The sequence below is a fragment of the Scleropages formosus genome, chromosome 11 (assembly GCF_900964775.1).
Source record: "Scleropages formosus chromosome 11, fSclFor1.1, whole genome shotgun sequence".
Taxonomy (NCBI): Eukaryota; Metazoa; Chordata; class Actinopteri; order Osteoglossiformes; family Osteoglossidae; genus Scleropages; species Scleropages formosus.
The window spans coordinates 13,805,536-13,822,650 of NC_041816.1; the positions used below are offsets into that span (position 1 = coordinate 13,805,536).

Here is a 17,115-nt window from a genome sequence, read left to right on the forward strand (position 1 = left end):
AATATATATAATATATACATATGTAAAGACAAATATAAATGGTAACTGTTACTAAATATAGTAGGGGGTGCCGGGGTGCGGGGGTGCGGGGACGCAGTGGGTTTGACCGGGTCCTGCTCTCCAATGGGTCTGGGGTTCAAGTCCCGCTTGGGGTGCCTTGTGACGGACTGGCATCCCGTCCTGAGTGTGTCCCGTGTTGCCGGGTTAGGTTGCGGTTTGCCGCAACCCCACTTGGGACAAGTGGTTTCAGAGCGCGTGTACGTGTAAATGTACATATTTCTGGGCTTTTCTCAAAAAAGAACCATGAACATTTCAGGCCACAGTGCCTAAAGGAAGCTGTACATATGGCAATAGTAGCTGCTGCCTAATGTACCAGACATGTTGATCCAAAAGAAAAATTATATAGAGAATGCTATGCTATCATGCTGCCGATTACCATGGTTGCCTCCATTTAAGTATTACTTATTGGGAGGTGGGGTTCCAGGATGCCTGACATCAGTAGCCTGGAGGCCTTTTTTACTGAAAAAAGATCACCCCTGCAACTGATGCATTTAGATTTCTGAGGCTGCAATCATACCAAGTGTAGCGCTCTCAGCACGGAAATGACGGCACATCGCAGCCACCTCAGAGGACCTCAAAGGACGAAGGGGAGAAAAATGACAAAGCAAAAATTGACCCACAACCAGAAAAGGTACAGCAAATCAGCTAATGGACCTTGCAGGTGCAAAGCATGGTCCTCTGGTGAGCGCCCTGCTCAGCACGGGGGCACCATGGGAGCCAGGCATGCAAGCTCAAGGCCCTGCCCAGTGCCGAAACAGGCTGCTGAAATATTAATGGCGACAATCATTTTCATATGGCACTGTAGGGCGTCCTCCTTTAAAATCTATCACCAAAAAAATGCTCCTGCTATAACACAGAATGCTGTTGCTGTATAGAAGAAAATTCTGTCAGAAATTTATAGCATTATATGATATTTTGATTTATGTTACCAGCTGAGGAAGAGCAAAAAATATATCTATTGCCAATACTATATTCAGCTCCTACAAAACATCAATGCTACCTTATGGCTGATGACTAAATCAAAATAGTTTATTTCATTGTATTGAATACTTTTAGTTTTGTATATGTGATCATTTTCCCCAGCCACCACATTCATTTAGTTATTACAGTACATTTGTATTCTGACTTTTACATAACATACTGTGAATGCTTAAATTTCACATAATTATCCAAAGGGCACATAAATCATTTAAAAATTGATCTTCGTGAAACACGTGCAATTCTGCTTTTAGTGTGAAATATCCCGTATTGTCTTCTGTAGCACACTGCCTTAATGAAATAAGAGCAACAGTAATATAACACCCAGCATGTTAGGAAAACTGTAAATGTTTCATGGCTATTGACTGTCTCTGACTCATATCCTCAAGATGCATGGTAAGCCAGAGGCAAAACCTGAGCCACTGTTAGCGGTGCTCCGAACCCACGCTGTAGCGTGCAGGCGATGTCAAACAAGGGCCCCAGACAAGCGTCTTTAAAAAGACTCCTAAAACAGCAGAGAAATAATAATATTCGCAAGCAGAACAACTCAGGCACTGCAGTGCACCAATAGGTGCAGAGCCTGCACTCCAGCAGGGCCCAAATGCACAGTGGCAGAACCACACTACCACCTACAGGTCGTGAGAGGCACCGTTGCGGCCCTGCTGTTCCGTAGCCGTCCTGCACGCCCTCGCATCAATAGCGCAGCAGTCTTTGTGAAAAGCTTTAATGTTAAAATGTGCTCATTTGATTTTTCTTGGAGAAATTTAAATGCAGCGGAAACGTGAGTTTAGACATCACTGGTATTCACCAAAGTTTCATTTATGCAAACGAATAAAAAATTAAAGTATTAACAACTGAACTGCTGTGAATATTTGCCCCTTCATTATTTCCAAGCTATGATCCAGCACAAACAGCAGCATGCATAAATATTTAAAACCACTACTTTAAATTGCTGCAGCTACTTTATGAGCTGGCATCATTCAGTTAGATTGTATGCAGAAATGTATGGCTCTGTGGGTTAACACTGATTTAAGAGACTGCACAGATTCTTTTAAATCATGGTGTATCTTCTGCAGAACCCAAACACAGACAAAACATACAAATAACCAGGCTCTTGTTAGTCATTCTAAGAATGTTCCAAAAATCATTATCGTAAAATGCAAGCATGATTCCTATGTTCTTATTTACAGGGCAGATCATTTTACCTCTTTCTATTTCTTGTTTCACAGTATGTAAATAAATAGTACAACATCATAAAACTATAGAGTCTCTTACCTATGCTGAATCAATAGTATCAATGAATTGATTCCCACGCATATATATTATATACATTTTCACACAGAGAAATAATTAAAATCCCATCAAAAAATACACTCATTAGTTCAACCTTCTACCCTCAATTACATTTAATTGGTTCTAAAATAAAGCAGTACTGCAGTACCAATGGAGGGGTTGCAAGAGATTTTCAGTTACATAAGATTCCAGAATGTTATGGAGCAACATTCATTCAGTCACTCCTCACTCTGTGTGGAGTTTGCATGTTCTCCCCGTGTCTGCCTAGGTTTTTTCCGGGTGCTCCAGTTTCCTCCCACAGTCCAAAGACATGCCGTTGAGGTTCACCCGTGGCGTGTGAGTGACAGAGTGACATGAGTGTGTTCCACTGATGTATGGATGAGTGACCCATTGTAAGTAGTGTATCTAGCAGTGTAAGTTACCTTGATGAACAAGGTGTGTGGGCTGATAACACTACATAGAGTTCATTGGAATTTGCTTTGGACAAAAGCGTCTAAATAAATAAATAAAAATGTAATGTAAATGAATTGCTTTATTTTGCAAGAGGAAAAAATACTGTGTAATTTGAAAAATTAAGGTAAGCATTCAAAATGAATAACAAAACAAAACTTACGTGACTGTAAAAGTGCTGCTAGGGTGTCTATTGCTGCCCTGTAGAAGAAAAAGAATAAATCTAACTTTTCATTTGAAATTAGCTTTTAATATATATTTTTTTTCTTTCTTTTTTACAACACTTGAATTTTAAATACATAAATGCTGTTAAATAAATGGTATTTCTAAAAGTTGAGATAAATATTTCATGCAAGCAATGATTTCAGTTACAAAAAAGAAGCAATTTATGGAATTGTAATTAAAATATATTCAGATTTCAAACTGCTGAAATATTAGATTTAAGTTTGGTGTGTTATTAGTTTAATACCAAATTAGTCACTTTTGAATGAGCACATATCTTTCTCAGTTCATGTAAGTGGTTTGTTCAGAAAAAGTGTAACTGTTGTGAAGGGAAAAAGGGAATGTTCTGTTTTTGGGCAGGTACCTTTTTAAACATCATCATTACAATATAAGCTTTTGTTTTCATTTGCATTGTTGAATTCAAGGCTATGGCCAAAATTTCTAAATGATAACATACCATTCTGTGTTACCTGGATTGTTTTGAACAGTTTATACAAAAACTGTTTGGATGGATCGAGTTTCACACTTTACAAAATACCTTTATCTCTGAATACTGCTAAAAATCTCAAGTCCTTGGTCTTTCGACACAAAATGCATTTGATTGATTCTGTACACGTATCTGAGAGACATTCACAAACAGGACATGTAATATTCAGATTTGAGCCCTGAAACCAAACAGGAAAAAAAGAACTGCTTCTGAAAATGACGCTTGTTCTAATCCTATATGGGGTCTAAAGGTTATTTCACACACACTATGGTTTCTGACGCACATGGGCCAATGCTGAATAAAACAGCTTTTGTATTTCATATGTGAGAGCTGTCATAACTGTATTACAGCTTTTCTAACAGCTTTTCAATGGGTTCGCCTCGGTGGAAATAAGTCTAATCACCCTTCTTGCCACAAGTAAAGCAAGCAACCCTGCGTGTTCTGGCAGCACTGTACGGTGCACAAAAAATGCTGTAGTAAAAAGAAAACAGGGTAAACAAAAGCACATTGGTTTATTGATGAAGAGCTTGCAAACCTTTCTCTGCGCCAGAATGTGAGCTTTAAAAATTATTCATGTACAGTGGTTAATTCAATTCCCCTCCAAATGCCTGATTTATTACCTGATGCAGCACCCTAATGCAGATACACAGTAAACGTTTATGCAAATTCCCATTAAACGTTATTTAGTGGGGGCTGATGGATACTCCTAATTTCATTACTTCACAGGCTTATGCATTTCATTACTTGACTGGCCCAGGGCTATCTCGGAAATGCATTTAGTGCTTCTTTAGGGAAAAGGGACTGCAGACATCTGGCTCATGGGAAGCTTAAAACTGTGGGAAATCTACACGAGAGCCTCATCACCAAGACTGCTCAGCTGTGTGGCAGCAGTGATTGGAGGTTTCAACATTTCTGTTCTCGCCACATTATGGCCAATGCGTTCAGAGCATACAAGTCCACGAAAAAGTCATATGACCAAAGGTTTTTTTCTCTCTTTCATTGCTTGAAGAAATTGTGAGGGAGGAAAAAAAGGGTACAGCAGGGTTCGAACGTGCAAACTTCAGGTTACAAGGCAGGGAAGTTATGTTTCTCAATTCAAAGGTTAGAGAATCTGTACGCTAAGGCTGTGAGCAGTAAATGCAGCCAGTCTGCAGATCAGCATGAAATTTGTCCCTGCTTCCCTCATGGCTCTTTAAGTCAATTTGATAAGACAAGTTTCTGTGTAAATTTTATTAGTGTTACTAGTTAGAGGACTCAAAGCAAGCATTTCACTGGTCAGTTGTCAATGTGTAACATGTGATCAAGATCTGAGCACGTGTTTCTCAACACCATTCATAATTTTAAATTTTAAATTGGAATTTACGAGTAAATCTCGTAAAAATCACCAGATAAAATGATCTAAACCTGTTTTGGTTGTTACTGAAAGACAATTTCAGCTGATAATAAGCTACAAACTCAATAATAGCAGGGATGGGATGAAGTTGTTACAGTCCAATTGGCATGCTGCATATGATACATTCTACCACTATTCCATTTCAGCTCTTTGTGGGTATGATATTCTCCCGAGGATTCAATGAGTTTCTATCATATGTTCTAGTTCATCACTAAGTTATTATGCTTGGCTAAACTGATAGCTTTCTCCATGTGTTTGGCTGTGCCCAGTGCTAATGCACATTCACCTCGAATGTTCTGTAGTCCTGGACTGATTCTTTTACACAGAACGGCTAACTGCTATACCAATTGAAATAGCAATCCTATCTATTTATACTATACTGAAACAATTCAGTCTAATTGCCACACTCAAGAGGACAACAGCAGGGTTGCTCTCGGTGCTTGAAATAGCAGCCTTCCAGTTGTAAGACCATGTCCTTAATCACCATACTGCCTGCTATCCTGGCTCATTGCCTGTAGGAAGTTAAGCATTTTAAAAAAGTGAAAAATTACAAAATACACACACACACACACACACACACACACACATTTTCAGAACCGCTTGTCCCTTACGGGGTCACGGGGAACCGGAGCCCACCCGGCAACACAGGGCGTAAGGCCGGAGGGGGAAGGGGACACACCCAGGACGGGACGCCAGTCCGTCACAAGGCACCCCAAGCGGGACTCGAACCCCAGACCCACCGGAGAGCAGGACTGTGGTCCAACCCACTGCGCCACTGCACCCCCACTAAATTACAAAATAGTAGTGAAAATTTAAAAAAGAAATTGTACCGACATCAGCTACGGTACATTTGGGCTCCGGAAGAAGCCAGATTTATAGGTAGCGTGACGTTAACCAGCAACAAAGGGTAAAAGTGATAATTGGCTCAACGAACACTCAGTCCATGCTAGGAACTCCAGCAAGCTCATAACTACACAGCAGGAATGTAAAATGGGTCATCTAGGGTGACATAGTGTTCATCAGTCCTTTGGTAATAACTGTCAATTAAGAACAAGAGATATGGGCTGTTGCTATACAGAGGGCTCGGTTCAGTAAAACTGGTTTTGGAAGAACTCTGGATCATAGCCCACAAACGTCGTGAATATCCCGGTCTGTGTTCGGATGAATAACATACCACAGGCGTAATACGTATTGTTATCCAAACCTCAGAACTTGCAATGCTGCAAGATCAAATGTTTACTATAAGACTATTTTTTAGCTAATATCCTAATTAATGCACAGCATATGGTATGTCTGAATCATATGGAATACTTAAAATATTCTGAAAACAAAAACTGGCATTAAAGCATTCGAAGTTTAAAAGAGGCTGACTTGAAGACAACATGATGACATCAGAGGATTTGGCCCTTTCACCCCCTGCTGATATTGAACACCATATATCTTGAGCAGCCCACTTCTTTTCAAATGAGCTCTGGAGTGTGTTGATGAAAGCAAGTTCATGTCTGTTCACACCCAAAGGGCTCTGCCTCCCAGGAATTCGTTTTTAATAATAAATTCGCGCCGAGCTCAACTTATGCAAATTCTACAATTTGTGCAGAACTGATAAAACTTTGGCTGTTTCACAGGCTTATTTCTAAATGGCTCATCCTATCTCGTTTACATAACAGTCCTTCACAAAAAAACTAAAAATATATGGACAAACACTGTTGTATGTGACACTGGAACAGGATGATTAATTAATCATGTCTGAGAAGTTGTTGATCTTGCCCAACAGAATTACAGCTGTTTTTTCCCGCTCAGTACTGTTTGGAGTTTTGGCTAACGCTATATCCAGTGAAGTCGCTGGTCTTGTTCTTGTAGGCTTTGCTATGCATGGCAGAAGAGTTGTGTGCCCTTAATAGAAGTACACCCCTGAAGTGATAAATATTTCATTGTTTTTCCTGGGTCTGTAATGTCTTCCCGTATGTTCATAAATTGTGACAATTTATCTATTGTAAGAGTTGTTCCACAGTTTGTCTTAATCATAGACATGACAGATTCTATCTATATATTATATTGTGCTTTGAGCATGTGTTTATTGTGTTTGCCAATTTCCATACAAATGTTTCAAAAGAAAGAGTAAGGACATTTATGCAGGAAAGGAGCATTTGTGAGGCTGGCTGCAGCAAAAATTAATTTTGACCGTCAAACGGCACAATTTGGTTTGCATTATGAAAGAAAATAGCTGCAGAACAGTCAACAAATGAAGCCGCATCAGACTAAAGGCAAACTGTACCAAAGTCCATTTAGTACCACTTTCCCTTAATGTGACATAGCCCATTGTTTCTCAGGGGACAATTTGCTGGTTTGAGAAGAAGCATAATCTCACATAAATCTATAAAGAAAAAAACCAAACAAGGCACATCTGGGATATTAGAAAAATGGTTATAGCGACTTACAATAAAGAAAAGAACAAACGCAAACATGCATCCCTGTGGAGCTTGTTAGACCCTTTTTAACTACAAAGCATGTCAGCTTCCAAGCAATGCCAGACATTTCTAGAATGCAACAGCTGATACCCTACAGTGCACTGGCAGTTGTTAAAGCCTACTTCTGGAACAGCAACTGGCAGGCTAACGTGATATACAATACTTACTTGACCATGCGAGTATGTTTTGTAGTGTACGGGGATATTAATTTGAATACAATGTCTAGAGCGCCATTCTTGCCAAGTAAGGTTGCCGTGGAAACTGGAGGAAAGTAAAAAATATATATATTCTGTACATCAGTAATAAAAAAACTGAACGATGAGTGTTTTCAGGGGAAAGGCTAAAATAAAATTAGCATGTTTTCTATTTATACATGTGCATGCACTACACTCATAAATAAAGATGCTGCATGTATTAATAAATCTTTAAATGCAAACCAATGACATCAATGTGTGATTTATAGCTAACATTCAAAATAGCTTATTTCACGTTTACTGCAAGTAAGAGAATACAGAACTCATTTTCCGTGCAAAGCTTCATTAATGCAACATTAAACAACGTTACAAAGGGCAGTAACTGCTAATGGAAGAACTTTGACTATGAGAAGAGATTGCTAATGGATGCTTAAATAAAGGTTGCGGAATTCAGAAGCAGCATGTTTTTATATTCTGAGAAAGCCAGTGTTTTACCCATACTATAGAGTCACGTCACTTACTTGATGAGCAGAAGACTTGTAGCAGCCACAGGCAGGCCGCAGCCCTCCTGGCGTGCTTCACGTTCTGCCTCAGCAAATCCAGGGTAAGAAGAACAGCCTCCATCTTCTCCGCCTTCTGGCCAATGTTTCTGTCTGTGACACAGAAGCCGCCTCAGTCAAGCGTGCCAACGTATTGCACAAATCATCACTTCTGAGGTTAGCCACCAGTAATAACCACATAGCAGTTACACCATTGCATCTGTTTTCTTTCTTTCCAAGTTTCCCGAAACACCCACGGGGACAAAAACATGAAGGATAACGTTGAGACGGAACGTTGGCTGCTTCCAAAAGTTCAGCTAAGAAGGTGTTCAGTTTAGAAGCTAAAAAGCAGCTAGGCCAACACAGTGCTCCGCACTGATTAGTTAGGTATATAACAGAAGAAACATGGACTGCAGAGTTATCGGCTCTGCTAAATAAATCTACATACAATACCAGACTATGCAATTCTGAAACGTCAAGGGACATCATTTAGGAAGAGCGTGATACTGCAAGCAGATAGCTGTTTTTCACTTTAACAATGCAGTGTTATGATTCTCCTTATGTTTCTCCTCCTGAAGTACTGCATCAGAATGACAAGTCCCAAGAAGCGTAGGGAATAGGGATTTGCCAATGTCACAAAATGAATAGGAAGAAATTGCAAGGAGTGGCAAGCAATTCTAAGCAACCGTTGCAGACATTTCGCAAAGGGGCTGGCAGATGAAACTGCAGGATCTTTCCAAGTATACAAGGTAAGTTAGTAACATTTGGATGGAACTGGTTTGTTCACAGCCCTTGTGGAGCGGTGCAGTTGCAGTGTGACCCTCCCAAAACCTCTGTTTGCATATGTGTTTGATCACTACTTATCACAATCATGGGGTATATTTTTGTCATGCATTTTTCATATGTGTCATTTCGAAATGACTAACCTTAATCATATTGCATTAACAGTCACGTAAAATGTTAATAAGAGAATGGAGAACAGGAGATGGATGGACTCAATTACAATGACCACAGACACCCTCCTTTCAAGCCAAAGAACACAAGTGGAAAAGAGAACATTCTAGAGACTCTCTATTGATGTGGTTGCTAAGAGTCAACATCGATGACACTTACCATTAACATCTAAGATGTGCGCACAATAAACAGATTTCAGAGAAACTGTGCTTATATCTAGTTCCGGAAAGTAAAGAAGTGAGGATCAAGTCAAGATCGCTGCATCCAAAGTTTTCTTTTGCATCCTGAGTTTCTGATGGCATTCCAACTCAACCACCTCTTTTAAACATTAGCTGAATGTAAAACAGCTTTCGGGGAAAAAACTGCACTGATCTACTCAAAAGTTACTAGAAAAAACTAATTTTACAACTTCAATTCCAGGTTCTGTTGTGAGACAAGGATTTAAATAAATGACAAACTGTGAGCTACTGAGCATGTTGCAGGATCACCCCCACTTGTGCTGCGGGGGCTGTTTCTCCTGCTGGGGCTGTTTGGCTCCGCAGAGCCCTCCCAGGCTCCATCTGTCACTCACCTCTGTGTCCAACCTTGGCCAGGAGGTGCATCACAGGCACCAGCATGCTAAAATTGGGAGATGGAGCCCTAGCAGCGCTCACCAGGGCCGTGAGGAGGGCCTCGCTGCCACCTTTCGCGATCATGTAGTGGATCCTTCTGTCTGTCCCTGGAAGGTGCATGCCATGTTACACGGATGGAAGCGTCCACAGAAAAAGCTTAAAATGCTGTATAAGGAACAGCTGTAGGTTACTCCAAAACACGCACCAGAGTTTTAGCCACTCTCATATAGAAATCGCACCCTTGTGAAACATACAGCAGTAAAAAGTGTCATACAACAGGCAGCATCATGTCTAAGGAGAAAGTGTTTTAACCTTTAACACTGCCAACTGAAATTTCAAATCTCGCAAGGGGCGCTGCCATAGTACCTATGAGCAGGTTACATAACCTGAATTACTCCGACAAACAATTTTCTCTGCCATACATCAGTAAAGTTCTATGCTGCTTTGGAAGACAAATAAAACCAAGCATGGTGTGTGATATACAGCAAATAGGGAATAAACACATTTATGAACCGCTGCATTAAACTTACTTACCAGCTGACAGCAGCTCATCCAACACATTGAGAATATTCAAGGTGCTTTCAAGATGTTCAGAGTCCTGAAGTGAAAGAAAAAAACAATATGTCACATCTGAAATGTCATGCAATCATTCTTGATGTCATTTCTCTGTGACAAACCACTCTGGGTACCGTCTGTGCCGTTGCTTATTAGGATTCTAAGAGCAGAATACAAAAACCTAATTTCGGTTTGGAGCGAAAGTAACGTTATCGTGGCAGGACCATAGCCAGAGGAAAAGAACTGAAAATAAAGCAAACGCCATGAAATGTCGGGTTTTTTTATAAACTAAAACCCTATCCTTTCATAAATGAACAAAGTTTACTTGGGCTAACTGTCTTCGGAAGTATTTTGGGGTTTCTGTCGCATTTGTAGCGAACCAGTGTTGGGCAATGCGCACACACACATTGTCTGAAACCACTTTTCCCATATGGGGGTCACGGGGAGCCAGAGCCTAACCTGGCAACACAGGGCGTAAGGCTGGAGGGGGAGGGGACACACCCAGGACAGGACACCAGTCCATCACAAGGCACCCCAAGCAGGAGTCGAACCCCAGACCCACCAGAGAGTAGGACCCAGTCCAACCCACTGCACCACTGCGCCATCGCGCCACCTCACCCCCCTTTGGGCAATGTAATAAGTACCAAATATCCTGGCGCATTAATGAAAAAAACACATGAAGTACATTAAGCCGAGGATTGAGGTTCAGCTGGAGCCGCAGCTGATAGCCTGTCAGAAGGGATATCACTTGTGCGATGTTCAAAGAAACACAACGTTGTAGCTGGAGCAGGCCACACATATGGCACCCGAGCACTGACAGGTGGAGAGGTGACAGAGAGATGTTCGTCTGTGAGAACAAACACCTGTGCTTGACTTTCGCATGGGGGGTTGATCACAGAGGACTTCAAAAAGCCAGGCAGATGTGACTTTGTGACTTCTGCACGATCTATAGACTGCAAGTATATAAGGAACCTACACGTCGATGTCATAATACGGGAGTTATAAACAGGGATGAGAGCAGAAACATAGAAAGCACTGGATCGACAAGTTAAACAGGGAGACAGAGAGAATTGCTCGAATATTGTACTGATAACGAAAGCATGCAGCTCCATAATGCAACAGCAAAGATAACAATTCCATTAATAGCTTAGAGGAGCTTAACCCAGTAGTGTCACAGAAATCCAACTTGCCAACGCAATCTAATACGACTCTTACAATTTAACTGTTATATGTCAAAAAAATCCACGCATCACGCCCTGGCTTCCACAGATATCACAATATAGCATCTATACTGTATATATCTATATCAATAACACTGTTTCTCACTTCACACCGAGGACACGAAGTTTGAACCTTCAGTCTTTCAGACAGTATCACCAAACACCTCTAACTCGAGATCATTCTCCGAGACAAAAGATGAATTACGTACCACGTCACAAAAATTGTAGTAACAGCATGTCCTGCAGAGCTCAACAGATGGAAAAGTGTTGAACTAGATCATGCATTATAAGGGACATACAGTGATGCCGCATCGTGTCGTTCTTATTTTTGCAATGGGGAAGGTGCCGTTTCTAAATGGAGCCCAGATAGTAGCATGCTGCCGTTCTTATAGGGGACATATAGCTAAATAATAGAAAAACGGGCATTATCGGCCTTCCAGCTGGGAAACTTCATCATGACAGCTGCCATTATTTAAACTGCCAGTGCGGCGGGTTGATGACAGTTCACACTGCAGGCAGCAGATGTTTACCATCATACCTATAAAGACGCATATTTATCACTGTAAATTTCTGGACAAAAGCAACAATGAGACTTCCCTTATCCTTAAAAACAAGTGAAAAGTACAAATGTACAAGAGCTCTTTATCCACACTCTTCAGAATAAATGGCAGCTCAGCTGCTAACAGAAGGCATCTGGTACAAAAAAAAACCTGATATACCAAAAATTACGGCAAGTGTGATGCACATTAATATACATTACTTTCTATTTTCCAGAATGTATTTGGCAACATTTTGAAAATATATTTTAATACATTGTAGATATAGTTTTGTCAAGATCTTTTTTCAGAAACCAATTGGTGCTATTACATCGAATATCCATGAGTAAAAGCATTTTTCAAGTATTTGAAACATGAAACAATCTAAGAATAAATTTAATCAGATAGGCAAATGATATGATCAGGCATTCATAATTTTAACAATTTCTAAATAACAAAAGTGATTTCTTCATCTAGCATACAAAAGGTATACCACATCTATGAATTAAAAACAACTGAAATAAGCAGGGTGATCCTAGGGTGATTTAAAACATTCGAAACATTGATGTACATTTATTAACTACCACAAGCACAAAAGAATGAATGTAACATAACCACAAAAATAATACAAACACACAGAATTAACTCAATGTGTTTTTAAAACTCAGTATATGTTGCTCTACTGTAACTAATAGGGCAGCTTATGCAATTTTTTTGTTTTATTGTCAAAGGCTCTTGATTGGATACTATTTATTAGATTCTCATTTATAACTTTTTAATTACCTACATAGCTTTCATTACATAAAACTGGTTTTCTCCTGGTTTTTGCAGCAAATATATTGCTTTCAGTTCTTTTTACTGGTGCTATGATTCTTTAAAGGGTGAAAAATCATAATGTAAAGGAATATAAACATTAAAATGACTGAATGTTACACATAAAATGTCAGTTAAAATGACAGTGTTACTTTTGTGCCATACTCAGGTATAATAAAAAAAGAAGAGAAGCCACTGGAAGAAAGCAGATTTATGTTTTGCTGAATTCAGTTAAGTTTCTGTTATGAATTATGCATTAAGGAATTTTAATTCATTTATTGAATAACGTATGATCTATATTCAATATCATTGTTGCATTTACATGAGTGGAATCTTAAGTAGGTAATTTCACAGCGTTACCAACTGTTACCTAAACCGTCTATGGAAAAATGCAACAAAAACAAATTCAGCATCAGGTTAAAACTACTTTTTAAGCACAGCTTAATGTGTATCATTAAGAAAGCAAGTGTTTTAGTGATGGTGAAGAATTTATTTTAACATGAGTTGCTTTCATCAGCAGCAACTTGACTGAAAGGCCCTGCTGGCTCCATACAGCTACCATGTGAATGAATGTATAAATATAGATGGATGACACTGTAACATGCAAATTAATCTATTTCAACAACATCATTTAAGGTCATCATATAGTTGCAATATTAACCATGAAAATTAAAGTGCTCCTCTTTTTTTTTTTTTTTAGAATTTAGATTTTCCTTGTTTTTACAAATAAAGAAGCTATGTGAAAAAGCCAAGGGCGTACTGCGATAACAGCAACAAGCCGAAAAACACCCAGGGCATCATGCCAAATTCTGTGCTATCTAGACAACGGAAGCAAAGAGGCAATCGAGTTCCTCTACATTTCAATGTACGCTACAGGAGAAGCTGTCAGTGACTTTCCTCACTTTGCAGTTGTCTGACAGGCTGCTGTGTGCCTCTGCCCATTCATTCGGCCCATTACATCGCCGTGTGGCACAGGCACGCACGCTCTCACACACACACACACACACACACACACACACACACACGTGCGCGCGCACACACACATGTACGACAGGCCCTACCTTCAGTGTGGACAGAAGCACATCCAGCCCACCGGTGCAGGGCGTTGCCATTCTGAACTGCTGACCCTCTGGAAGCAAAGAAGACAAAGCCGCTCAGTCCCAGCACGGAGAGAGCACCAAGGAGCAGAGTGGCTCTTCGCACCCTGGCTAATTTAAAAAGAAGGCACTGGCGTAAAGGGCGGAGCTGTCAGTGGGGGAGTTTAGCTTACATACTGAAACACTATCTCCAAAGACAATCCCACCCCACCCCACCCCACCCCCCCGCACCCCCACCCGCCATCCAGACACCCGTTTGTGGTGGGATGTCGAGAGGAGTTTCCTATAAAAAGGGTCTGACAGGCTTGGTGGGGGATTAAGAGCTCTGGTGAAAGCTGACTTTTTTTAGGGGCGAGAGCAGCAGAGTTACAGGGGCATCATTCTGTCATGTTGTTTACAAAGCAAGCTCAGATATTCACGTTTAACACTGACGAATGTATGAAATGGGCATATTGCTTCGTATTGTTTCACATCACACATCACAAAGGGTGGCGAACTGCAAAGAACTAAACCGGGGGTACGGTAAATAGAAGGAACATGAGATACCGGTATTTAATTCGTATTTTCCTTCAGTGTTTAAATCTGTTTCCTTCAATTTCAACATACATGTAACATGCAGTGCGAGCTGGCAAGCAATCTGGGTAGTTCTTTCATCGCGCACACTTTCAGTGTTAACTTTTTTGAGTAATTTCGGTGACTGTAGCCAGCTTCACCCTGGCAATGCCTATGATTATCTTCACTACATGAAATTAGATCATAAGCTTATTTTCACTGCACAATGTACCACACACCCTCATTCACTATAAATATTCACATCACTGAGCATGGGCCTGTTTTATACTCGAATACATTTCAGGTAAGCATAGCGATACAGCAATATAAAATCTATCGGTCATTATAACTCTGATCAATTTATTGCTAATAAGTATCTTCCATTGCAGTATATGTGTAAATTAAAGTAGTATTTCTTCAAAAAAGTTGCTCATTTACTGTGTATAAGTTTTTCACAGCATGTAAGCAGGTTTTTAGCTCTTGCAGAGCAAAATCTAAATGACACATGCCTGGCACAGATGATGCCCAAATCTGCAGTGACAGGTGACATGTCAGAATTCAGTGACACACCGAGTGACATCAGTATCCCAATTCTGAGCCAGATAACAGCACAGCCAAAGGGAAACTGACATAAAGGCACAGAGTGGTGAAATGAAACACTCTCAAAACGATCAACTAAATATGGTCCGGAATCCAACATTCTAGCCGTATAATTGTCTTGAAAATTTGCATTGGTCGAACACATTGCGGAGCTAAAGATGAAAGTTGAATTGAGCGCAGAAGCCAGACTACGGTATCTGTTATCACATCGGACAAAGGACATGGCACAAGAGGAAAGGATTTCGGCGTGAAATATCATGATAAGGTGAAACGTTCTTTCCTTTGAAACTGATACGCTGATACACTCTTGTTTAGTGCACACCCTTGCCCTGTGACTCATTTTACATGACATAAATCTGGCCAAATAAGACAGGAGGCAGAGCAGCTACTGTAAATATGTTGCCAGGAAACAGCAGCGTGGTGATGTATGCCCGGGCGGTGGGCTCACGCAGAACTCATCACCTTAAACACAAGTATGCCAGCAAAAAGACAAGGCTTGGTTCTTCAACAGAGGCAGCAGAATAGGGAACAGGGACCCCCTCAGTCTCAAACATCTCTCACACCCTGTGACCGACTCCATGCTTATTATTTAAATGTCATTAAAAAGTAACACACCGCTTCGTATGTGATGATGGTGGGGATGGATAGCTGTAGGGTATCCTCTATCCAAACTAAGCAAAGCAAATTGGAAATAAATTAAATGAAAAACTTTGGGTAAGTACGCTCTCCTCTATTTTTATCTTTGAGATGAGAGAAAGCTTAGCGAGGGGAGGCAATAAATAATGGGTGATGACAGCAAGGCATTTCAGAAGGAACTCTGGCCATAAACTAAGTGAGTGAGTGTGCTGCATATGCGTGGAGACAGGGATCATTTCAATCTTCCAGTGTGAGCTGCAGTAAAGTCCATCCAGCATTCTGTACCCCTGCTGGACCTTGCACTTTACACAGAAATTATTATAAAAAAACTACATAAAGCTGGAGACAAAAACCCAAGCAGATACATAAAACCTTATTAAGGGGTTTCACTACTTTACACTTCTTCATTCAGCTGATGCTTTTCAACAGAGCAACTTAGAAAGATTTTAACATTACAGTTATTTGCAGAGCTGGGCAATGTTATCAAAGCTATTAAGGGTAAGTACCTTGCTACAGGGTACTAGAGCTGGGCATTGAACCTACAACCATTAGGCCCAAAGGCAGCAACTCTAACCACTACACTACCAGCAGTCTAGTTACATACATGTGGCCATGTCACTGTGACTCAGTGATAAAGGATCACTTTTAAGCACTCACCATGTATCTGCATTCTGAAGTATTTTCTGTCTTAGTTTTACACTATGTATGGCACCTGTGAAAATTGTGCACTTAAGGATTTCACATTCAGTTTTTAATATCCTGCAAATGAGACCGCATAAAAGATAGCCGCAGCTCCCACAGATAAGCAATAACGGACCTTTCTCTCCAAACAGCCCTTCAAGGGCATCATAACACTTGGCCCATCCTAGAACTTAAAATGGGACTGTGAACTCTGACACAACTTGTTTGGAATGCAATGAAATACAGTACAAGCCAAAAGTTCATGTATAATATTTAACAAGTTACTGTAATTATTCCACATTGTACAGTATAGTATGCATTCTTCCACTGCTTGGATGTAAAAGTGCCAAAGAAGCTTCAAAACACAAATGGACAGGTTGCCAAGCTGCTATTTTCAAAACATGAAAGGTGTCCAATGGTAACCCTGTGTATCTAGGAGGCCTCATAATTTGCTGATGTGTATGAAAACAAATCTGTCCACTGAGCAGCAGGAGTCAGATTTATGAAAGTAAGTCTCCAATGTGCATTTGCTAGTCCTACAATTGTCCTTGAACTGAAAAAATAAGTTAAACTTAGGCTTTATATGTTAAAGTGCATAATTTTTATTCCCAGTATACGTTGAATACGGTAGTGGAGATGCCTCACAGTGCCAGGGTTCTCATTTTTTATATTTTCTCGTTGTCCAAATCAGTTTTCTCTGGGTGCTCTGGTTTCCTCCTAGAGTCCAAAGACATGTGTTTCAGGTAGATTGGTGACTCTAAATTGCCTGCAATGTG

At 40.3% G+C, this 17,115-nt stretch overlaps 1 protein-coding gene across 2 annotated transcripts in view; it reads right to left on the reverse strand.

Annotated features, from left to right (window-relative positions):
- Positions 1-17,115, reverse strand: part of LOC108941199 (cytosolic carboxypeptidase 4-like) — a 112,470-nt gene that overhangs the window by 72,384 nt on the left and 22,971 nt on the right. For both annotated transcript variants that reach the window (XM_018763867.2, XM_018763868.2), the window contains exons 2-7: positions 13,835-13,902; positions 10,184-10,247; positions 9,610-9,756; positions 8,067-8,198; positions 7,519-7,612; positions 2,945-2,982 (exon numbers count right to left, since the gene is read on the reverse strand). In XM_018763867.2, coding sequence (XP_018619383.2) covers positions 2,945-2,982; positions 7,519-7,612; positions 8,067-8,198; positions 9,610-9,756; positions 10,184-10,247; positions 13,835-13,885 — 526 coding nt within the window. In that variant the 5' untranslated portion in view covers positions 13,886-13,902. The remainder of the gene's footprint in view (positions 1-2,944; positions 2,983-7,518; positions 7,613-8,066; positions 8,199-9,609; positions 9,757-10,183; positions 10,248-13,834; positions 13,903-17,115) is intronic.